The following is a 19,482-nucleotide window of genomic DNA, read 5'->3' as shown; positions in this document are numbered from 1 at the left end:
GCCCAGGTTTTCACGTTTCAGCCTTTGGGATGTTCGTGCGAGGTGACAAAACCGCATCGGTTTACCACATATTGTTACGGTTTCACAGCACATAAAAGTTGTGAGCTGTATAGCGCTGCCGTGTTGCCATGCTGTTCTTGCCATATCCTGGGATCCCAGCTAAGGTAATCTAATATATAAAGCTGAGTGTATGTATGTATGTCCGCTAAAGGAATCCTCACCGTTGCACCGTTACTCTCCTCTCTCCTTTTCCACTGCGCTACGAATTTGACCGTGCAGCCGCAGTGGAAAAGGAGAGAGGAGGAGAGTAAACGGGCGGGCAGAGGCACACTGAGGGCGGGGTTATGAGCCGTTGAGGAGGTGCTGCCTGGGGCTCGGACGATTGAGACGCCGCCCTGGGCACTTGAGAGGGCGCATTTACAGAATCTTAAAAGTTCATTTTTGGCTGAAAGAAAACTCCATTAGATACAACAAAGGCACCGTTTTTAAGTTCTGGGTGGCACATATAACGCTATTTGATCAGTCTAATATGCTCAAATGTGGTGACAGACTCCCTTTAAAACCCCGCCCCCAGGTCCTACTAAGCCATGCCCCTGATCCTGTTAGGCCATGACCCCTCCCACTCCTCAGCCCACAGGGATTGAAAAAATTGAGGTAAAAATCAACTTGTGTCAGCTGCAGGGGTGGGAGGGTTGGGTGACTTTCTCCCTGCAGCTCACACTCAGACATCACAGTGCTGCTGTCTGAGAGTGAGCTGTTCAACAGGACATCCTTGTGTCAATCCAGGCCCTGCGCCAGACGAAGGACAGGGAGTCTGAAAGCCGGACTGTCCTGCCTAAAACTGGACCTCTGACCATCCTAGGGGCAGGCTGCTGTGAAGGTCACAGTTCAGAGGATGGTCTGCTATGGAGGTCAGTGTTAGGGGCTGATTGCTGTAAAGGCCACTGTTAAGGGGGTGAGACCCTGTGACGGTCACTGCCAAGGGGGTGGTGTGCTGTGAAACTCACTGTTAAAGGGGAAGGCTGCTGCAAAGGTCAAAGTTAAGGGAGTGGGCTGCTGTGGAGGTTTAAGGGACGGGACACTGTGGGAGGGGGTCAGTGTTAAGGGGCGGGGTGCTGTCGATGTCATTGTTATAGTGAATAGTGTTGATATCTTTTAACGACACGCAAACATTAAATGAAATAGATTAAATATACCCGAGCGAAGCTGGGTCTTTCAGCAAGTAGTTAATAAAAATATCTTTGGTATAGCATAGTTTATGGAAATGTAGGTATAATGTGGTCGGTTTAGGCTCCATTCACACGTCCGCAACGTGTTTTGTGGATCCACGGAGCCGCGGATCCGCAAAACACGGAAAGCGGCAATGTGCATTCCGCATTTTGCGGACCGCACATTGCCGGCACTAATAGAATATGCCTGTTCTTGTCCGCAATTGCGGACAAGAAAAGGACATGTTCTATTTTTTTGCCGAACGGAAGTGCGGACCCAGAAGTGCGGATCCGCAATTCCGTGTCTGGGCAGCACATCGTGCTGCCCCATAGGAATTAATGGGTCCGCAATTCCGTTCCGCAAAATGCGGGACGAAATTGCGGATGTGTGAATGGAGCCTTATATGGGCAACTCTGTAACATTTTGTCCGGTCTAGATTTTATGCATGGGATCCATTTTGACAGTAAATTTGCTGTCCTATACAGTTGGCCAGAATCCGCCCAGTGCAGTATGTGTTTTTTTTTTTATCATTTTTGAAAAAATAAAATTCCTACACAAATCTGCTGAAAATAAATATTTTTATTGTTAGTGTATTTTTATTGTAAATCTTTCTTTTTTATTTATACTTAATATTTTGGTGTTTGTTTTTTTTACTAACTTTTAGCCCCCTTAGGGACTAGAACCCTTGTCCTATTCACCCTGATAGAGCTCTATTAGGGTGAATAGGATCTCACACTGTCCCTGCTGCTCTGTGCTTTGTGCACACAGCAGCATGGAGCTTATCATGGCAGCCAGGGCTTTAATAGCATCCTGGCTGCCATGGTAACCGATTGGAGCCCCAGGATTACACTGCTGGGGCTCCGATCGGAGGAGGAGGGGAGAGGGGATCCGCGGCACCTGAGGGGTTAACTACCGCAGATCGCAGCTACCGCTCATAGAGGTCGGGAGCCGGCTATGTGATTCTGCAGCCCGCTCCTGCCTCCTGTATATGAATGAATGAGAGAGTTATGTTCATTGGTGGCGCAGTGGCCACAGCCCCGCCCCTTCTCTTGTCTTCTCTCCTCTCATTTGCAGCAGCAGCAGCACAGGAGGAGGGAGACACTGCTTTCTTCTCCCCTGTGCTGCTGAGGGAACACGGAGAGCGCTGAGAGCAGCGCGATCTGTGTTCCCAATACGTTATCGGTATATCGGCAAAATAGATGCCGATACCGATAACTGTCAAAATACTGAATATCGGCCGATAATATCGGTAAAACCGATAATCGGTCGATCCCTACTCTTTGCCACTGCATGGCCCTGTCAATCAAAGCAGCGAGAGAGGGGCTGATCATAGAAAGCAGCTGAGCTTGTGTGTGACTAGAGCAATGGTGACTGCCTCATTGCACCAAAGACCTAATTTGCATATTATGTAACAGTATCATAACTCAGGAATGGAGCCTCAGATCAGCAAAAGAAAAACAGTATTGTAATCAGGTGAACCCCAGCGATGTGTCTGTGAGAACAGGGGTCGCCGGTAAAACTGCTGATAATCGGCGTGGGACATTTTATTCACATGCTTGCTACAGTGTATACGAAGCTTCATGTAAAACAAGCTTTTCACAAGTTTTTAAAAAAAATAATAATAATGAATTCTTTGTGACTTTGTTTTTCTGTTTTCTCCTACAAATTAGCATTCAGCATGTGTATGGAGCTCAGCATCCACCTTTTGATCCACTGCTGCACGGAACGTAAGATTTTTTTTTTCTCTCCTTATTTTCCTTTCATCATCTGTTCTATTAAAAATAGAATAAAAGGCAACGGGCAAGCTTTTAGCTCTGCTTTATGTGTTATGGACAGTTGACCCGCTTGTTTTGTTGGTTTTTCTCTCTTTCTTTTAATGTAATAATAAAAAAGAATTGGATATTTTTTTTTCAAATGCAGAATTTATTGTTCAGCTTTTCTGGTTATTCTTGGTATAGTATACGTTCTTGATCTGCGCCATGCTACTATTGTAAGAATGCTTTTTCTGGGGACTTTTGGCATAAACTGTGTGAAAATTCCTGTGGCTGAAAGATGCTATGGGGCAAGCAGAAGCAATTGTTGGGGATTTGAGTATTTTAAATTTTTATGTTTTTGTCACATGCCATAAAAAGTATTAAGTGGTCATTTATTCTCCTGGAATACGTCTATATTAGGCATATTTCAGGCGCAGGTGGCGACACACTGATTAGTCTGATAGATAGAGATATATATATATATATATATATACACTGCTCAAAAAAATAAAGGGAACACTTAAACAACACAATGTAACTCCAAGTCAATCACACTTCTGTGAAATCAAACTGTCCACTTAGGAAGCAACACTGAGTGACAATCAATTTCACATGCTGTTGTGCAAATGGGATAGACAACAGGTGGAAATTATAGGCAATTAGCAAGACACCCCCAATAAAGGAGTGGTTCTGCAGGTGGTGACCCCAGACCACTTCTCAGTTTCTATGCTTCCTGGCTGATGTTTTGGTCACTTTTGAATGCTGCCGGTGCTTTCACTCTAGTGGTAGCATGAGACGGAGTCTAAAACCCACACAAGTGGCTCAGGTAGTGCAGCTTATCCAGGATGGCACATCAATGCGAGCTGTGGCAAGAAGGTTTGCTGTGTCTGTCAGTGTAGTGTCCAGAGCAGGGAGGCGCTACCAGGAGACAGGCCAGTACATCAGGAGACGTGGAGGAGGCCGTAGGAGGGCAACAACCCAGCAGCAGGACCGCTACCTCCGCCTTTGTGCAAGGAGGAACAGGAGGAGCACTGCCAGAGCCCTGCAAAATGACCTCCAGCAGGCCACAAATGTGCATGTGTCTGCTAAAACAGTCAGAAACAGACTCCATGAGAGTGATATGAGGGCCCGACGTCCACAGGTGGGGGTTGTGCTTACAGCCCAACACCGTGCAGGACGTTTGGCATTTGCCAGAGAACACCAAGATTGGCAAATTCGCCACTGGCGCCCTGTGCTCTTCACAGATGAAAGCAGGTTCACACTGAGCACATGTGACAGATGTGACAGAGTCTGGAGACGCCGTGGAGAACGTTCTGCTGCCTGCAACATCCTCCAGCATGACCGGTTTGGCATTGGGTCAGTAATGGTGTGGGGTGGCATTTCTTTGGAGGGCCGCACAGCCCTCCATGTGCTCGCCAGAGGTAGCCTGACTGCCATTAGGTACCGAGTTGAGATCCTCAGACCCCTTGTGAGACCATATGCTGGTGCGGTTGGGCCTGGGTTCCTCCTAATGCAAGACCATGCTAGACCTCATGTGGCTGGAGTGTGTCAGCAGTTCCTGCAAGACAAAGGCATTGATGCTATGGACTGGCCCGCCCGTTCCCCAGACCTGAATCCAATTGAGCACATCTGGGACATCATGTCTCGCTCTATCCACCAACGTCACGTTGCACCACAGACTGTCCAGGAGTTGGCAGATGCTTTAGTCCAGGTCTGGGAGGAGATCCCTCAGGAGACCGTCTGCCACCTCATCAGGAGCATGCACAGGCGTTGTAGGGAGGTCATACAGGCACGTGGAGGCCACACACACTACTGAGCCTCATTTTGACTTGTTTTAAGGACATTACATCAAAGTTGGATCAGCCTGTAGTGTGTTTTTCCACTTTAATTTTGAGTGTGACTCCAAATCCAGACCTCCATGGGTTGAAAAATTGGATTTCCATTTTTTAATTTTTGTGTGATTTTGTTGTCAGCACATTCAACTATGTAAAGAACAAAGTATTTCAGAAGAATATTAAATTAATTCAGATCTAGGATGTGTTATTTTTGTGTTCCCTTTAATTTTTTGAGCAGTGTATATCTATTATATATATATATATATATATATATATATATATATATATAATTTTTTTTAAAAAGGGCAGAAAGGGTTAAAAAGAAAAAAACAATACTCGCCGATTTTGTGTCGATGGTGTTTTAACGCTGATTGAGGCGGGTCACCACTGCACCCAGTGATTGGCTGAGTGGGCTTTCCAAGTTGTTAACAATGACGACCCGGGGGTTCAGTGGTAGGGTAATATTTTTTTTTTTACCCTTTCTGTCCCTTTTTTATAAAAAACAAAACAAAAAAACAACAATTTATATCCCAGAAAACACCTTCAATACTTGTATCTTTGTGGTCCTATAACTGAGCAGTAGCTCTATATGTGTGGAATATGGTGCCAGCAGCTTATTAGGGCGTAGATTCAGCTAACAGAGGAAGACGAGCCCATGTGCATACTGCTTAAAGATGGAAGGCTAACAGAGGCCTATGAATGCTGAGCACAAGCAGAGAAGAGAAAGGTTAGCACTGAGAGGGCCTCCGCTGAGTCCTCAGCACCCATACTGTTACTTGGCGTCTGGTGAAGGAGATATATAAGAAATAAAGCTAATGATATCATTTTCAGACTCTGAAGGTGCGACCACTGTGACCCGTTTCAATTGCAGAGTGTCAGCGATTTTAGGAATTATTGTGCCACTTCACGTTCGTAAAAGCTTCACCTTTTTTTATTTTTTATTTGAAGGTTATCATAAATGAACAACCATGTGCCTCCGTAAAAGAGACAAGTGGGGCTACCAGAATCCAAAGTGGGCCAGAGATAACCATAAAGAACACATGTCAGCAGGATCAACCCTATTAAATAAAGCATTCTGTTGAATATGGTTGATCCTGCCGAGAAAGCGATTCCTATGCTGAATCCATAGACTTAATGAATAGTGCTCTCAGTCAGGACACTATTTTTTCCATAATCTACAGTATTTCTCCAGCCATGCTTTTTACGTGCTGCGTCCATCCTGGGTTGGCCAGCATAATCGCATTTAGCTAGCACACGCTGCTCAAAAACCGCCTGTTGGTGGCATGACTGCTTGTCTTTCACGAAAATGTAGTTTTTTTGTTTGTTTTTTGGGAGTAAACGATAAATTCGCATATACATGGTACACATATTCTCCTCTGAAATCCCCTGCTGATCCCATCATTCCATGTCAGCTTCTTTATACTTCAGTCCTGACGTGCCATATTAACACATACCTGCTGCTACGTATGTCCAGATGTTACCGCCGCAGCCTCAACATTTCTGATGTAATCACAGACGAGAAGTGCCGCAGCAATGGAGATTTCTGAGTATGGATTTCTTTATTTTTTTCACATGCATAGATCCCAGGAAAGAAAATGTAAGCCTGATTTAGGACTCATGCACACGTGCCCATGTTGCGGCCCACAAACAGCAGGTCCGCAATATACGGGCGCAGGCCGTGTGCACACTGTATCCTGGATGTGGACTCTCACTCTCACTTGAATGAGCCCACAATCCGCACCTCAAAAAAATAGAGCATGTATTTTTTTGCGGTGCAGACGGACCTATTCAAGTTGAATGGGTCTGGATCGTCTGCAGCTCCTGCACGGTTGATGCCTGTGCATTGGGGACCACAAATTGCGGTCTCCTTTGCATGGAACGGCCGGCACACATTCGTGTGCATGAGGCCTGTGTCTCACTCACATTGCCACTACACCTCTGCCAATCATTTCTGTTCTTTTTTTTAAATCAGATGTTTCTTTATTAACAGTTTTCAGTCATATTTTATCACATTACCATGATATTTTGTAGATCACAGGTGTTTACATTAACTGTCATATATAATATATACATTATATTACACGTATCTACATAAGACATGACATAAATCCACAAAGAGACTCCGATATCAAAAGTATTTTCATTGTGAGTACAATTATCCATCCTGAACAAATAAACCCATACCCTTTAAGGCAGGACACATTCCAAAATACCTTCCTTAATCATCACTCTCGGGGTGTCGGCACCACATTACTCCTAAATAAGCCATCCACCATCATCTAATTCCAACCATCAATGCTTCATATATCGTCACAGTCCATCATCAATCTTCCCATACAGCCACATTCCAATTCCAGGTAACTCCCTCACCATCAAACTTCTATAAATGCCCCACACACCTGCTACCATTCAATATTCTATATATATCATCCATCCTCATTGCATTCACCTTGTCATAGAGAAAGTCCTTGTAAGTGCCAACCAGGAGCTACAGCATCCAGAATTATCAATCCAACTGCCCCAGATTGCTTCGAATTTGGACAGACACTTCCTTTTTTGATATACTCCTCTTTCTGAGCGAATCACAATATTTAATCTAGCAACATATTCTGATATATCAGGAGGTATGGGCTGGATCCACTTTGCTGCCAATGTTTTCCTAGCTTGATATAGCATTCTCCCTATTCCAGTAATTATAACAGACTGCAAATTATTGTCTGGTAACAGGCCTAATACGCACAGTTTGGGATCCAACTTAAAACTAGCACTATATACTTTATTCACCAGATGTATTATTGCTTTCCAATAAGATGTCAGTGATGAGCATGACCACATCATGTGTAAAAGATCTGCTTCATCACTTTGACACTTCGGACAGGCTGGACTATCTCTATAGCCTATTTTATGCAAGAACACTGGGGTCTTATATACCCTATGTATTAGATATAGATGAGATAAACGTGCTGCCTCACTGAGGGATAAAGTAGGGGTAAGTTCCACCACCTCAGTCCACTGCTCATCCGTGAGTACCCCTAGATCTCTTTCCCACTGACGCCTACTTGTTAATGGATACCCCTTAAGAAAGTCCTCTAAAAGGGCCTGATACACCATGGAGATTGCTCCCTTCACTGAACCAGCTGCAACCACCATATTCAATGTCTGGCTTGACATAAATGTCACTGGGGCTATCTTAGATTGAGCTTCTAAAGCATGTCTAAGTTGTAAGTATCGATAGAACTGTGAAGAGGGCAGCCCAAATTCAGAGCACAATTGTTGGTATTGTTTTAAAGTTCCTTTAAAATAAATATGGCTCAGATTCCACACCCCTTTTTTATTCCACTGGGAGAATCCATTCAGGTTTTCCAATTCCTGAAGTGCGGGATTATGCCATAAAGGCGAGATGAATACTCTTTGCCTTATTCCATACTTTCCTCATAAGAATCAAGGTCGGAATATTACCCATTTCTCCTTTTATTTCTCCTTCAATAACTACCAGTGGGGGAGACCTATTTGCAGCCCACCTTATCAGCTGACCACTCTTCCCTCCCATATCATCTATTACTCCCCACCCTTTAAAGTGTTGGAGTTGGGCCGACAGAAAATAAAGCATAGGATTAGGCAAAGCCAGACCACCGGCTTCTTTATTCCTCTGCAGAATTTCGTAACTTATTCTTCCTCTATTATTTTTCCAAATAAAAAAACGGAATAGCTGCTGTATTTTATGGAAGAAATGTACTGGGATCCATATGGGGGAATTATGCAGAATGTAAAGCAATTGAGGCATGAATATCATTTTAAGCAAATTGCCCCTACCGATCATAGAGAGAGGCAATTTATGCCAGACAGCAACCTTGCTTTTAAACCTCCCTAATAAAGGTATTAAATTATTAGGAATATAATCTGCAGGGTTCATTGACACATTCACTCCATGATATTTAAAAGATTGCACCACCTTGAGTTCAGAGAAAGTAGCATGAGTGCTATGCATTCGAGAAGATACCGGGAGAATTACTGACTTATCCCAGTTTATGCGAAGTCCAGACTGATCACCAAAGTGCGATATTATAGAGATTATGGAATCTATGGATTCCACCAAATTACCTACATAAATTAGCATATCATCTGCGTATAAGGATACGCGCTCCTCACTAGAGCCCCTCCCTAGCCCTCTCATCAGTGGAGTAGATCGTAAAAGGCACGCTAATGGTTCAATTGCTATTGCAAATAGCAAGGGAGACAATGGGCAGCCCTGTCTCGTCCCTCTCTCCAATGCAACTGAGGGTGATAATTGACCATTCACTCTAATTCTGGCCCTAGGCTCACTGTACAGAAGCTTAACCCATTTTAGAAAACTTATTCCAAAGCCCATCCTAGTCATGACCGCCCACAAATACTCCCACTCAACACTGTCAAAGGCTTTGGCAGCGTCAAGTGAGATCACAGCAGCTTCACTATCTTGACCTTCCCTCCCCTCCAACTGCAGATTTATGAACAAGCGCCTAAGATTCAATGCCGTGGATTTTCCAGGCATGAACCCAGACTGATCATCATGAATAATGGACTGAATGACCCCAGACAAACGATTAGCCAAGACTTTGGCCAGAATTTTCACATCCACCGTTAGGAGTGAGATGGGCCTATATGAATCCACGAGTGAAGGGTCTTTTCCCGGTTTGGGTATCACTACAACTATGGCTTCTCTCATGGAACATGGCAATTTACCTTCGCAGTATGCATCTTTAAAAACCGTTAATAAATGTGGAAGTAATATCTCCCCATGCCTTTTATAAAATTCCCCAGGAAGACCATCTCCACCGGGTGCTTTTTCATTGGGCAAAGAATTCAGGGCCATCTGCAGTTCTTCCAGAGTTATATCTTCCTCAAGAAGTGAGCTATTCTCCATAGATAAGGCAGAGATACTAATCCTTTCAAGATAACCAGTTCTATCAGAAGTAGTGGTGATCAGTCTGGACCTATATACCTCACCAAAGTGGGCATAAAATTCTCCCAGGATATTCTCGTCTCCTGTTATTAGTTGTCCATCTATTCTTCTAAGCGAGGCTATGCAGGAGGGACCATTCTGTGCTTTAGTTAACACTAAAGGCACAGATGAGGAAAAAATGAGTACTTAGCTTATACATGCGCTACACCCTGGAAGCACCAGCGTGTTAGCTCACCCAACCTCCTCCCCAACCACATAATAACCCATACAGTATAAAACCGAACCAGTAAAAAACCAGCATATAACACCTCCCTTTTTAGAAAAGCATTAAATAACTCAATACTATTTCTAGCATTACGGTGTGTCAACTAAGAGACACTAGAAAAAACAAAAACAGTTCCATTATAGATGTCACCATCACATCAGGTATTGTTGTCACGCCGATCATTTTCATGAGTGTCCAGCCATTGACTTGCCTCTAGCGGATCTTCAAACATATGCGTGGATCCATTCGCCACCACCCGAAGCTTTGCCGGATACAACATGGAATAAGGCCACTGCAATGATCTCAATCTCTTCTTTACTGCCAAAAATTTCGCTCTCCTCTTCTGTATTTCTGCAGAAAAGTCTGGGAACATTAGAACTAGGCTATCGCCAATTTGAATATCAGGGTTATCCCTGGCTGCTTTGAGTATGGCACCCCGGTCTCTATAATGTAGGACCTTAATCAGGAGAGGTCTTGGAGGCGCCCCCGGAGGTGGCGGGCGAAATGGCACCCGATGTGCACGTTCTATTGCAAAGAGTGGGGATAACTTTTCTTTCCCAATTATGTCCACCAGCCACTTTTCCATAAATGAGACAGGGTCTGAGCCCTCAGTACGCTCCGGTATTCCAATAAACCGCACATTATTTCGTCTTAGACGATTTTCCATATCATCAGATTTGGATATGAGTAGGGATACGTTATGTATAACACGTTGTAAGTCCCTTTTAACAGGCGGTAGCTGATCCTCCATGTCGCTGACGCGACCCTCCAACTCTCCCACTCTTTCTTTAAACTGCCGCATATCTTGCCTTATCAGCAAAACTTCCTCCTTAAGGCCTCCCATATTAGTATTTAGGGACGTGAGGGCTGTGCTGCATTGTGCCACCATTTTATATACGTCCGCAATAGTCGGTTCAGCAATGGGCGCCGCTTCTGGCGGCAACTCAGGACCCACCTTCAGCTTTGTCACTGATGCATATGAGGCCTGTTCCACGACCTCCTCTCCTCCAGCTTCATCGGACATCTGAGCATCCGGCTCCGGATCAGCTACTGCAGCTGCTGGGGTACGGGCATACTTCCCCAGCTTCGCCGCCACATCTGAGAACTTAGCATTCTGCCCGGCGCCATTTTGTTTAGCCGGCGTGTCTGTGCCGCCGTCCTTACTCTCCTTCTCCCTCTGCTTTTGGCGAGTCATATCGAGCCCGGAGTAAACCCCAGCGTTCAGGGAGGCTTCCAGTCACGATCGGTCTCCTCTGAGGTCAGGTAGGAAGTGGGTGAGCGATTATATGCAGGATACTATCCAGGAGCTCAGCGCCATGCGTCCTTCTACATCGGCGGTTAGGCCAATCATTTCTGTTCTACTGCGACACATGAAGGAAAGGGATAAGTCATTGGAGACAAAGAATCCACTTCCAGCCCTCCAGCTGTTAGCATGCTATAGTCACTTTAATCGGATTTCCAAGAGCAGCCAGACTGGTGTACTTGCTGGGAGTTGTAGTTTTAAAGGTTGCCGACTCCTTCAATAGAGCATAAAAAACAAAAACTCCTGAAGTCATTTAGTTCTTTTTGCATAGTCACCTTATTGGAAAACCCTACTGTGCTTAACACAATTTTAAAATGAATCTGTACGTTTTAGGGCTCAATCAGACGACCGTATATTTGTGTCCGCATCCGTTCTGCAATTTTGCAGACAATGCACCGTGTGCTGTCCGCATCCGTACGTCCGTTCCACTCCCCACAAAAAAGATACAGCAGGTCCTATTCTTTTCTGCAATCATGGAGAAGAGTAGACTTTATTATTATTATCTATCATAGAGCTGGCCATTACGCTCCACAAAGTGTTTTGTGGATCCACGATTTGTCTGAATGAGCCCTTATGCTGCCCTCACTTTTAAATCCTAACAGCTCCAGCACATGCCAGTGAATCCCCATATTCATAAGCTTCCGGCTCTCCCAGCCCAGGGGCGGATTGGCCATAGACCTTACAGGGAAATTTCCTGGTGGGCCGATGCTCCAGGGGGCCACCCAAGCCTTCCTCTCTGTCGCTGACCAGGTACATGATGAACTCTCAGCAGTAATTAACACAAGCAACCGCACATGCCCTCCTGAATTCAACTGCTGTGGTCACATCTTGCCTCCTTAGCCCCCCTGCTCCATATATTAATCAGAGACAAATGGAGAGGGAGGACAGAAAATGGCATCTATTGATGGCCACCAGAGAGAGACAGATTTTGGGGCAGTATATTGTGCGGCACTGTGGTATATCATATTTTGTCGCTCGTTATCATTGGGGGACACTGGACCGTGGGTATAGCTTGCTGCTGCCACTAGGAGGCGACACTAGGCTAGAACTGTTAACTCCTCCCCTGCAAGCTATACCCACTCCAGCCAGGAGAGAGCATATCCGTTTTAGCTTAGTGTCCGTAGGAGGCAGGCCTCCCTGCCTTAAGCAGGGTGGCTTCTTCTTTTTATTTTATTTTTCCTTTTTCCCTATTAGGTTTGGGAAACAGAGTCGGGGGGGGGGGGGGGGGGCAGGTAGGAATGCTCTGGCGCAAATTCTTCCCGCCTTTTTCCCTCCCCAGAAGCCCGCTGAGCCCCTCCCCAGTTCCTCAAGGTAACTTTAAACTTTCCTGGCCAGCCACCCGGCATCAGATTATCTGGGGTTTCTATCTCCAGTGCAATGTGCCTTAATTTAACCCTTTCCTGTCTCTTGCCCACTTGAGGCTGGGCATCCCAGTTTCATAATAAAAAAAAAAAAAAGGAAGACCTCTCATAGTTTCCCAATCCGCCCACCAGGGTCGTTTGGTTGATAATCCTCCACCTGCACAATCCGGTGGATGGACATCTAGATTTTCCCATTCCACCCTCTGGGTAGTTTGGTTGATCTATCCCCTCCGGCGCAGCCTGCAACTGCCATGGGCAAGTTTCTGAGAGGCAGAACTGCACACAAGCGGGCCAGAGCAGAACATATTTCCTCCTCGATCACATCCGCACCCCCATCCTTCCTCCTTAGGGTCTAGCTCAGACGCACCCTCCCTACCTGGAGAGGTTCGGTCCCGGGGGGATGGGGGAGAAATCAGCGATTCAGACTCTGACTGGTATCCGTTAAAATCTTCCAAGATTGCGTCCACGGTAGCCAGCAGTTCTTCTCGTCTGCATTACCCCCTTTTCTTTTGGTGGAGTATTTGCACTACTACTGCATACAGTACTTACCTTAGGTATTACCTCCTTCCATAGGTGAACTGACTGCTAGAGCACTGTTTTCAGTGACGCCCGTAGGCATTCCCCCTTCCGTGGGTGACGGAATTGCATTTTCGCTGGGTACAGTATGTACCGTATGCATTAGACTCTTCCATAGGTGGCGTTATGGCATTATCACTGGTTACAGTGTTTACCGTATGCATTACCCGCTTCCTTAGGTGGAGTAATTGCATTCCCACCGGGTACTGGACTCGCCATATGCATTACCCCCTTCCATAAGCGGCGTAATCTCTCTACCATTGCATTCGGTTCCTGGCGTATGCATTAACCACTTCCATAGGTGGGGTACTTGCACTACATCGGGATACAGTATTTGCCGTATGCGTTACCCCCCCCCCCCCCCCTTCCTTCATGGTTGGGTAATGGCACTATCACGGAGTGCAGTGCTTGCTGTAGGCATTTCCCCCTTCATTTAGTGGGTGATTACACTACTGTTGAATGCGATTCTGACTGTCTCGCTACCCCCTTCCTTAAAAGGAGTATTGCACTACCACTGGATGCTATTTCATCAGTCGCATTGCCATCACCATGCTTCTGGTTGCATTACCCCCTTCCACTAGTGATCTGCTAACGGGGAGATAAATAAGCACCTTAGGATGCTGCAATTCAACAACGCCACGGCTCTAGATGCATTAGTTCTTTCGCAAGAGTCGGTACCCGCTGGTGCCCTGTACTCTTAATCTAGTGGTATATGAGTGCCGCCAGTGGATACTGTGACAATTTCCACGTGGTACCCTTCTTTTCTTTTTGGTGCTGGTTTAGGGCATGAATATGACAACCTCTGCCCTCTCAAGGAGTTACCCACCAACACTTTGTGTCCTAAAGACCCCCCCCCCATCTCCATGGGCCACCACATTCCAGTTGGTCATGGTATTTGTCCTCAAAAATATGTAGTGCGTACGCCATTGCACATAATATTGGGATTACGTTCCAGCGAGCCGAGTGTTGCACTGACTCTGTGTTCTCTATCCACCACAAAGTTGTTTTGCTGGCACTCTGGTTTAGCCACTACAGCGTGTTCTCCTCCGCAGGTGCAGCTTATGCTAGTGCTAGAGTTCGTAGTCGATTAAGTGGGGCATCCCCCTCAGGTAGGGGTTCTACCCTGACGCTAGCTTGGCGGTTACTCCTGTTCAGCGCCATTCCCAGATTAAGGGTTTAATATTAGCTCTACTTAACTGGGGCAGTATGGTACCATGGTTTCTACTGGATGTCCTCAGGTACCCCTACTCCCCCACCACAGCTTTTCGTTGGCGGGGCATGCTGTAGCTACTACTGTATGAGGGGTCTTTGCGTTGCAACTACATACTATGGTTCCTCCTGCACAGGTCCTTCGTCAGTTGGCGGATATTTCTAGCACTGAATTCGGTGGCCTCTTCATACGTTTCGCCTCGGTTGTTTTTTCAAACAGCTTCTCTCGCTAGAAGTCTCACCACAAGCCTTTACTGCTCTGGGGGCATCGGTCTACCAATTTACCGCTTCCTAGGGAGCGTTTTTCTTTAGCAGAGGAGGATCCTGCGGTCCTGGGATTTTGGTTCTGCTTCCATGGTTGGGGCCAGGTACCTGGTTTCATCCGCACTGCCTGTAGGTAGTTTGGTGGCTTTTTCAGCGAGCAACATAACATCTTCTCCCCCCCCCCCCCCTTTCCCCCCTTTTCTTCCTAGGAAGGTGGCATTCCTGGTGGCAGGCTTATCCACCCGGTGAATTTCGAGTTGGTAGCGCCTTGTACAACAGAATACCGATTCCCAAACCCGAACTCCAGTGAAGAATTCTGGGTACCACAGTCTTTTTTTTATTTTTATCACGCGCGTGCAAAACGCATTGCACCCGCACGATTAAAACGGACCATCAGAACGCAATCGCAGTCAAAACTGACTGCAATTACCTACCTACTCGCACGATTTTCCCTGATCGCAGATGCAACGCATCCGGACCTAAGCCGGACACGCTCGTCTGCAAGGGGCCTTAGGCTGAACAGCTGGGTCAGTTAAAGAAAGTGACCCAGCATTTTGATCTGTCACCATTTTATGTTACACTTAGGACATCATAAAACTAGTGAAAGATTCCCTTTAACTCTTAGAGGACCCTGCAAATTTCCATTTTTGTGTTTTGATTTTTCACTCTATACCTTCCCAGAGCCATAACTTTTTTATTTATTTATTTTCATTCACAGAGCCATATGTGAACCCTGGATGACTAGAACTAGCAATCATCAGATTGATTGCCAATTGTATTCTGTGGTTCTGTAGTGGGTCAGAGAAAACACCAGTCATTATATATCTATACAGTGCTGCCACCGGTATTGTGCTGCAGGCCGGTATTGGTATATACCAGTGATGGGTATCAGCTCGAAGCCTCAAGCACTCAAGCATGCTCTATCAGGGGCATATTACGGCTTCCCTGATCACAGCCGGGAACACTGTTGTGTGCCTCCCGCGTCTGCACCATTTAGATCTGAGGGGTTAAATGTATACAATCGGCCTTATGGCTGATCGCATACATTCGCCGCAAGCCTCTGCTGTTTGAAACAGAAGAAATCACACGGCCATGGCATCCGCTGCACTCGTAAGCGGGCACCATCTTTAAATTGATGACTTAAAGAGGTTGTCCGGGTTCAGAGCTGAACCCGGACATACCCTTCTTTTCACCCAGGCTGCCCCCTGAGGCTACCATCGGAGCATCTCATGCTTCGATGCGCTCCCTTGCCCTGCGCTAAATCGAGCAGGGCAAGGTCCCTTTTGCTTTCAATAACACACTGCCGGGCAGAAACTTCCGCCCGGCAGTGTGTTCAGTGTGTTCACCGGCTCTGATGGGTGGGCTTTAGCGCTGCCCTAGCCGTTTTACTGGGAGCCCCATGGAGAGCCCTGATACGTCACCGGATCTTCAAAAAAATGCCTTTGCCCTGTGCGATTTAGCGCAGGGCAAAGGAGAGCATCGGATAATGAACTGCTCCGATACTCAAGTCAGGGTGGCTGCCGGGGTGAAAATGGAGGTATGTCCGGGTTCAGCTCTGAACCCAGACAACCCCTTTAAGCCATACATATACGGTGGAGGCCAGTAAGGGGCTAAAGGGGTTTTCTGAGTTAATTATTGATGTTTTTTAAACATTCCAGCTGCTCCATCCTTCCCGCCGGCATTTCTTTTCATGACTACAGCCATGACAAGCCTGTATTTTATAGATTTAGTCAAAAACAAAAAATTGTTTGCCGACGACCATTCCTGGATGATGGCTTCTCATATTTGTCAGTTTAAAGAGGTTGTCTCATCTCATCTCAGACAATGGGGGCATATCGCTTCTTGGAGCTCTGGTGAGCACAGCGCACTCTCAGCAGCTCACCAACCACAGTGCCATGCATTGTATATTGGCCATGTTTGGTGTTGCAGTTCAGCCACATTCACTTCAATGGGGCTGAGCTGCAACTAGGCCATGTGACTGATGTATAGTGATGTCACATGACCTAGGAACAGGCCATAGCGCTCACGGAGCAACAACCTCCTCAAACAGTTGATTGGAAAGGGTCCCCAGTGTCAGATCCCCGCCAATCTGATATTGATGACCTATTAGTATTAAGTAGCACATAACCCCTTAAGGACCAGGCCATTTTTAGCAAATTTGACATGTTACTTTATGTGGTAATGACTTTAAAACTCTCTTACTTATCCAGGCCATTCTGAGATTGGTTTCTCGTCACATATTGTACTTCATGACAGTGGTAAAACTGAGTAAAAAAAAATTCATTTTTATTTATAAAAAAATACCAAATTTAGAAAAAATTAGCAAATTTTAATTTCTCTACTTTTATAATATAGTAATACCTCCAAAAATAGTTATTACTTTACATTCCCCATATGTGTACTTCATGTTTAGATCATTTTGCAAATCTTGCAATCTTTCAGAAAATTTCCAAAACCCACTTTTTAAGGACTAGTTTAGGTCTGAAGTCACTTTGTGAGGCTTACATAATAGAAACCATCCAAAAATGACACCATTTTAGAAACTGCACCCATCAAGGTATTCAAAACAGATTTTACAAACTTTAACCCTTTAGGTGTTTCACAAGAATTAATGGAAAATGGTGATAACATTTCAGAATTTAACTTTTTTGGCAGTTTTTCCATTTTAATAAAAAAAAATTCCGCTAACTAAGCAAGGGTTAACAGCCAAACAAAACTCAATATTTATTGCCCTGATAATGTAGTTTACAGAAGCACCCCATATGTGGTCCTAAACTGTTGTATGGGCACACGGAGGCGCAGAAGGAAAACAACGCTATATGGTTTTTGAAGGACAGATTTCACTGGGATAATTTTAAGCTGCCATGTCACATTTGAAGACCCCCCTGATACACCCCTAGAGTAGAAACTCCCAAAAATTGACCCCATTTTGGAAACTATGGGATAAGGTTGCAGTTTTGTTGGTACTATTTTAGGGTACATATGATTTTTTTGCTCTATATTACACTTTTTCTGAGGCAAGGTAACAAAAAATAGCTGTTTTGGCACCGTTTTTATTTTTTGATATTTACAATGTTCATCTGAAGGGTTAGATCATGTGGTAATTTTATAGAGCAGGTTGTTACGGACGTGACAATACCAAATATGATTTTTGGTTTTGTTTCAGTTTTACATAATAAAGCATTTTAGAAAAAAACGAGAGCCATATTTTTTTATTTTTTTTATTTTTGGGTATCTTTTTTTGCGGGATGAGATGACTGGTATGATTTTGGGGTGCCTATTACTTTTTGATTGCTTGGAATTACACTTTTTGTTCATCTGAGGCGTTAGGTCATGTGGGATTTTTATATAGAATGTTGTTACGGACGCGGCAATACCTAATATGTCTACTTCTTTTTTTTATTTTTTTATCTACTTTCACACTGGCGTTTTGGCTTTCCGTTTGTGAGATCCGTTCAGGGCTCTCACAAGCGGTCCAAAGCGGATCAGTTTGAATTCTAATGCATTCTGAATGCCTCAGTTTGCCTCCGTTCCGTCTCCATTCTGCTTTGGAGGCGGACACCAAAACGCTGCTTGCAGCGTTTTGGTGTCCATCTGACGAAACTGAGCCAAACGGATCTGTTCTGACACACAATGTAAGTCAATGGGGACGGATCCGTTTTCACTGACACAATCTGGCACAATAGAAAATGGATTCGTCCTCCATTGACTTTCAATGGTGTTCAAGACAGATCCATCTTGGCTATGTTACAGATAATACAAACGGATTCCTTCTGAACGGATGCAGACGGTTGTATTATCTGAACGGATCCGTTTGTGCAGATCCATGACGGATCCACACCAACTGAGAGTGTGAAAGTAGCCTAACATCTGGTCCACCATTCACAGGTGATATCACAGCTTATCTACTCCCTCCTGACCTCGTCACAGAGCATGCCTAGGAAACTCTCCCATAGGCCTCTTTCACTCTACCGCATGGCTATTTCAGTGTTTTGCGGTCTGTTTTTCACGGATCCGTTGTTCCGTTTCTTTTGTTTCCGTTGTGTTTCTGTTTCGGCTCCGTTTTTCCGTATGGCATATACAGTATACAGTAATTACATAGAACAAATTGGGCTGGGCGCCTGGGCATAACATTTTCAATAGATGGTTCCGCACGAAACGTAAGGGATACGGAAGACATACAGATGCATTTCCGTATGCATTCAGTTTTTATTGCAGACCCATTGACTTTAATAGAGCCACGGAACGTGATTTGCGGCCAAATATAGGACATGTTCTATCTTTGCACGGGACGGAGATACGGAAACAGGGAAATGGAATGCATATGGAGTACATTCTGTTTTTTTTGCGGACCCATTGAAATGAATGGTTCTGTATACGGAACGCAAAAAACGGCCCGCAAAACGGAAAAAAACAAAACGGTAGTGTGAAAGAGGCCTTAGAAGTCAGTGAGATCCCCTCCTGTCCATTGTGTCTGTGATCCTTGTGATTGTCCTCAAAGAACAGAGTCTCGACAGATTTTAGGCACAATGCTCACAAAATACACCAGTGTGACAACTGCAAATTGTAATAAATATATATTTTTTAATTATAGATATAAACATGGAAAATAAAAAAAGTCACCAAAATTCTAAAAAACCTAAATGATTTAAACATTCATTAATTTTCTGCTGACAGGTTCCGTTTAAGCTTCCCCCCTCAGATAATAAATAGAAGATATTCAATACATTATGTGTACCCCAAAATAGTGCCATTAAAAAATAC

At 44.9% G+C, this 19,482-nt stretch overlaps 1 protein-coding gene across 2 annotated transcripts in view; it reads left to right on the top strand.

The window, feature by feature from the left end:
* The window catches only part of TBC1D22A (TBC1 domain family member 22A), a 741,029-nt gene that overhangs the window by 19,145 nt on the left and 702,402 nt on the right, over nucleotides 1-19,482 (top strand). The window contains exon 2 of one of the 2 annotated variants that reach the window (XM_040412223.1): nucleotides 2,880-2,936. The exons of the other annotated variant lie outside the window; for it this stretch is intronic. Coding sequence (XP_040268157.1) covers nucleotides 2,880-2,936 — 57 coding nt within the window. The remainder of the gene's footprint in view (nucleotides 1-2,879; nucleotides 2,937-19,482) is intronic. 2 annotated transcript variants of the gene reach the window in all.

Source organism: Bufo bufo, chromosome 1 (genome assembly GCF_905171765.1).
Source record: "Bufo bufo chromosome 1, aBufBuf1.1, whole genome shotgun sequence".
Classification (NCBI taxonomy): domain Eukaryota; kingdom Metazoa; phylum Chordata; class Amphibia; order Anura; family Bufonidae; genus Bufo; species Bufo bufo.
Note: the sequence above shows the minus strand (reverse complement) of the source record. Positions and strands in the feature narration are given on the sequence as shown.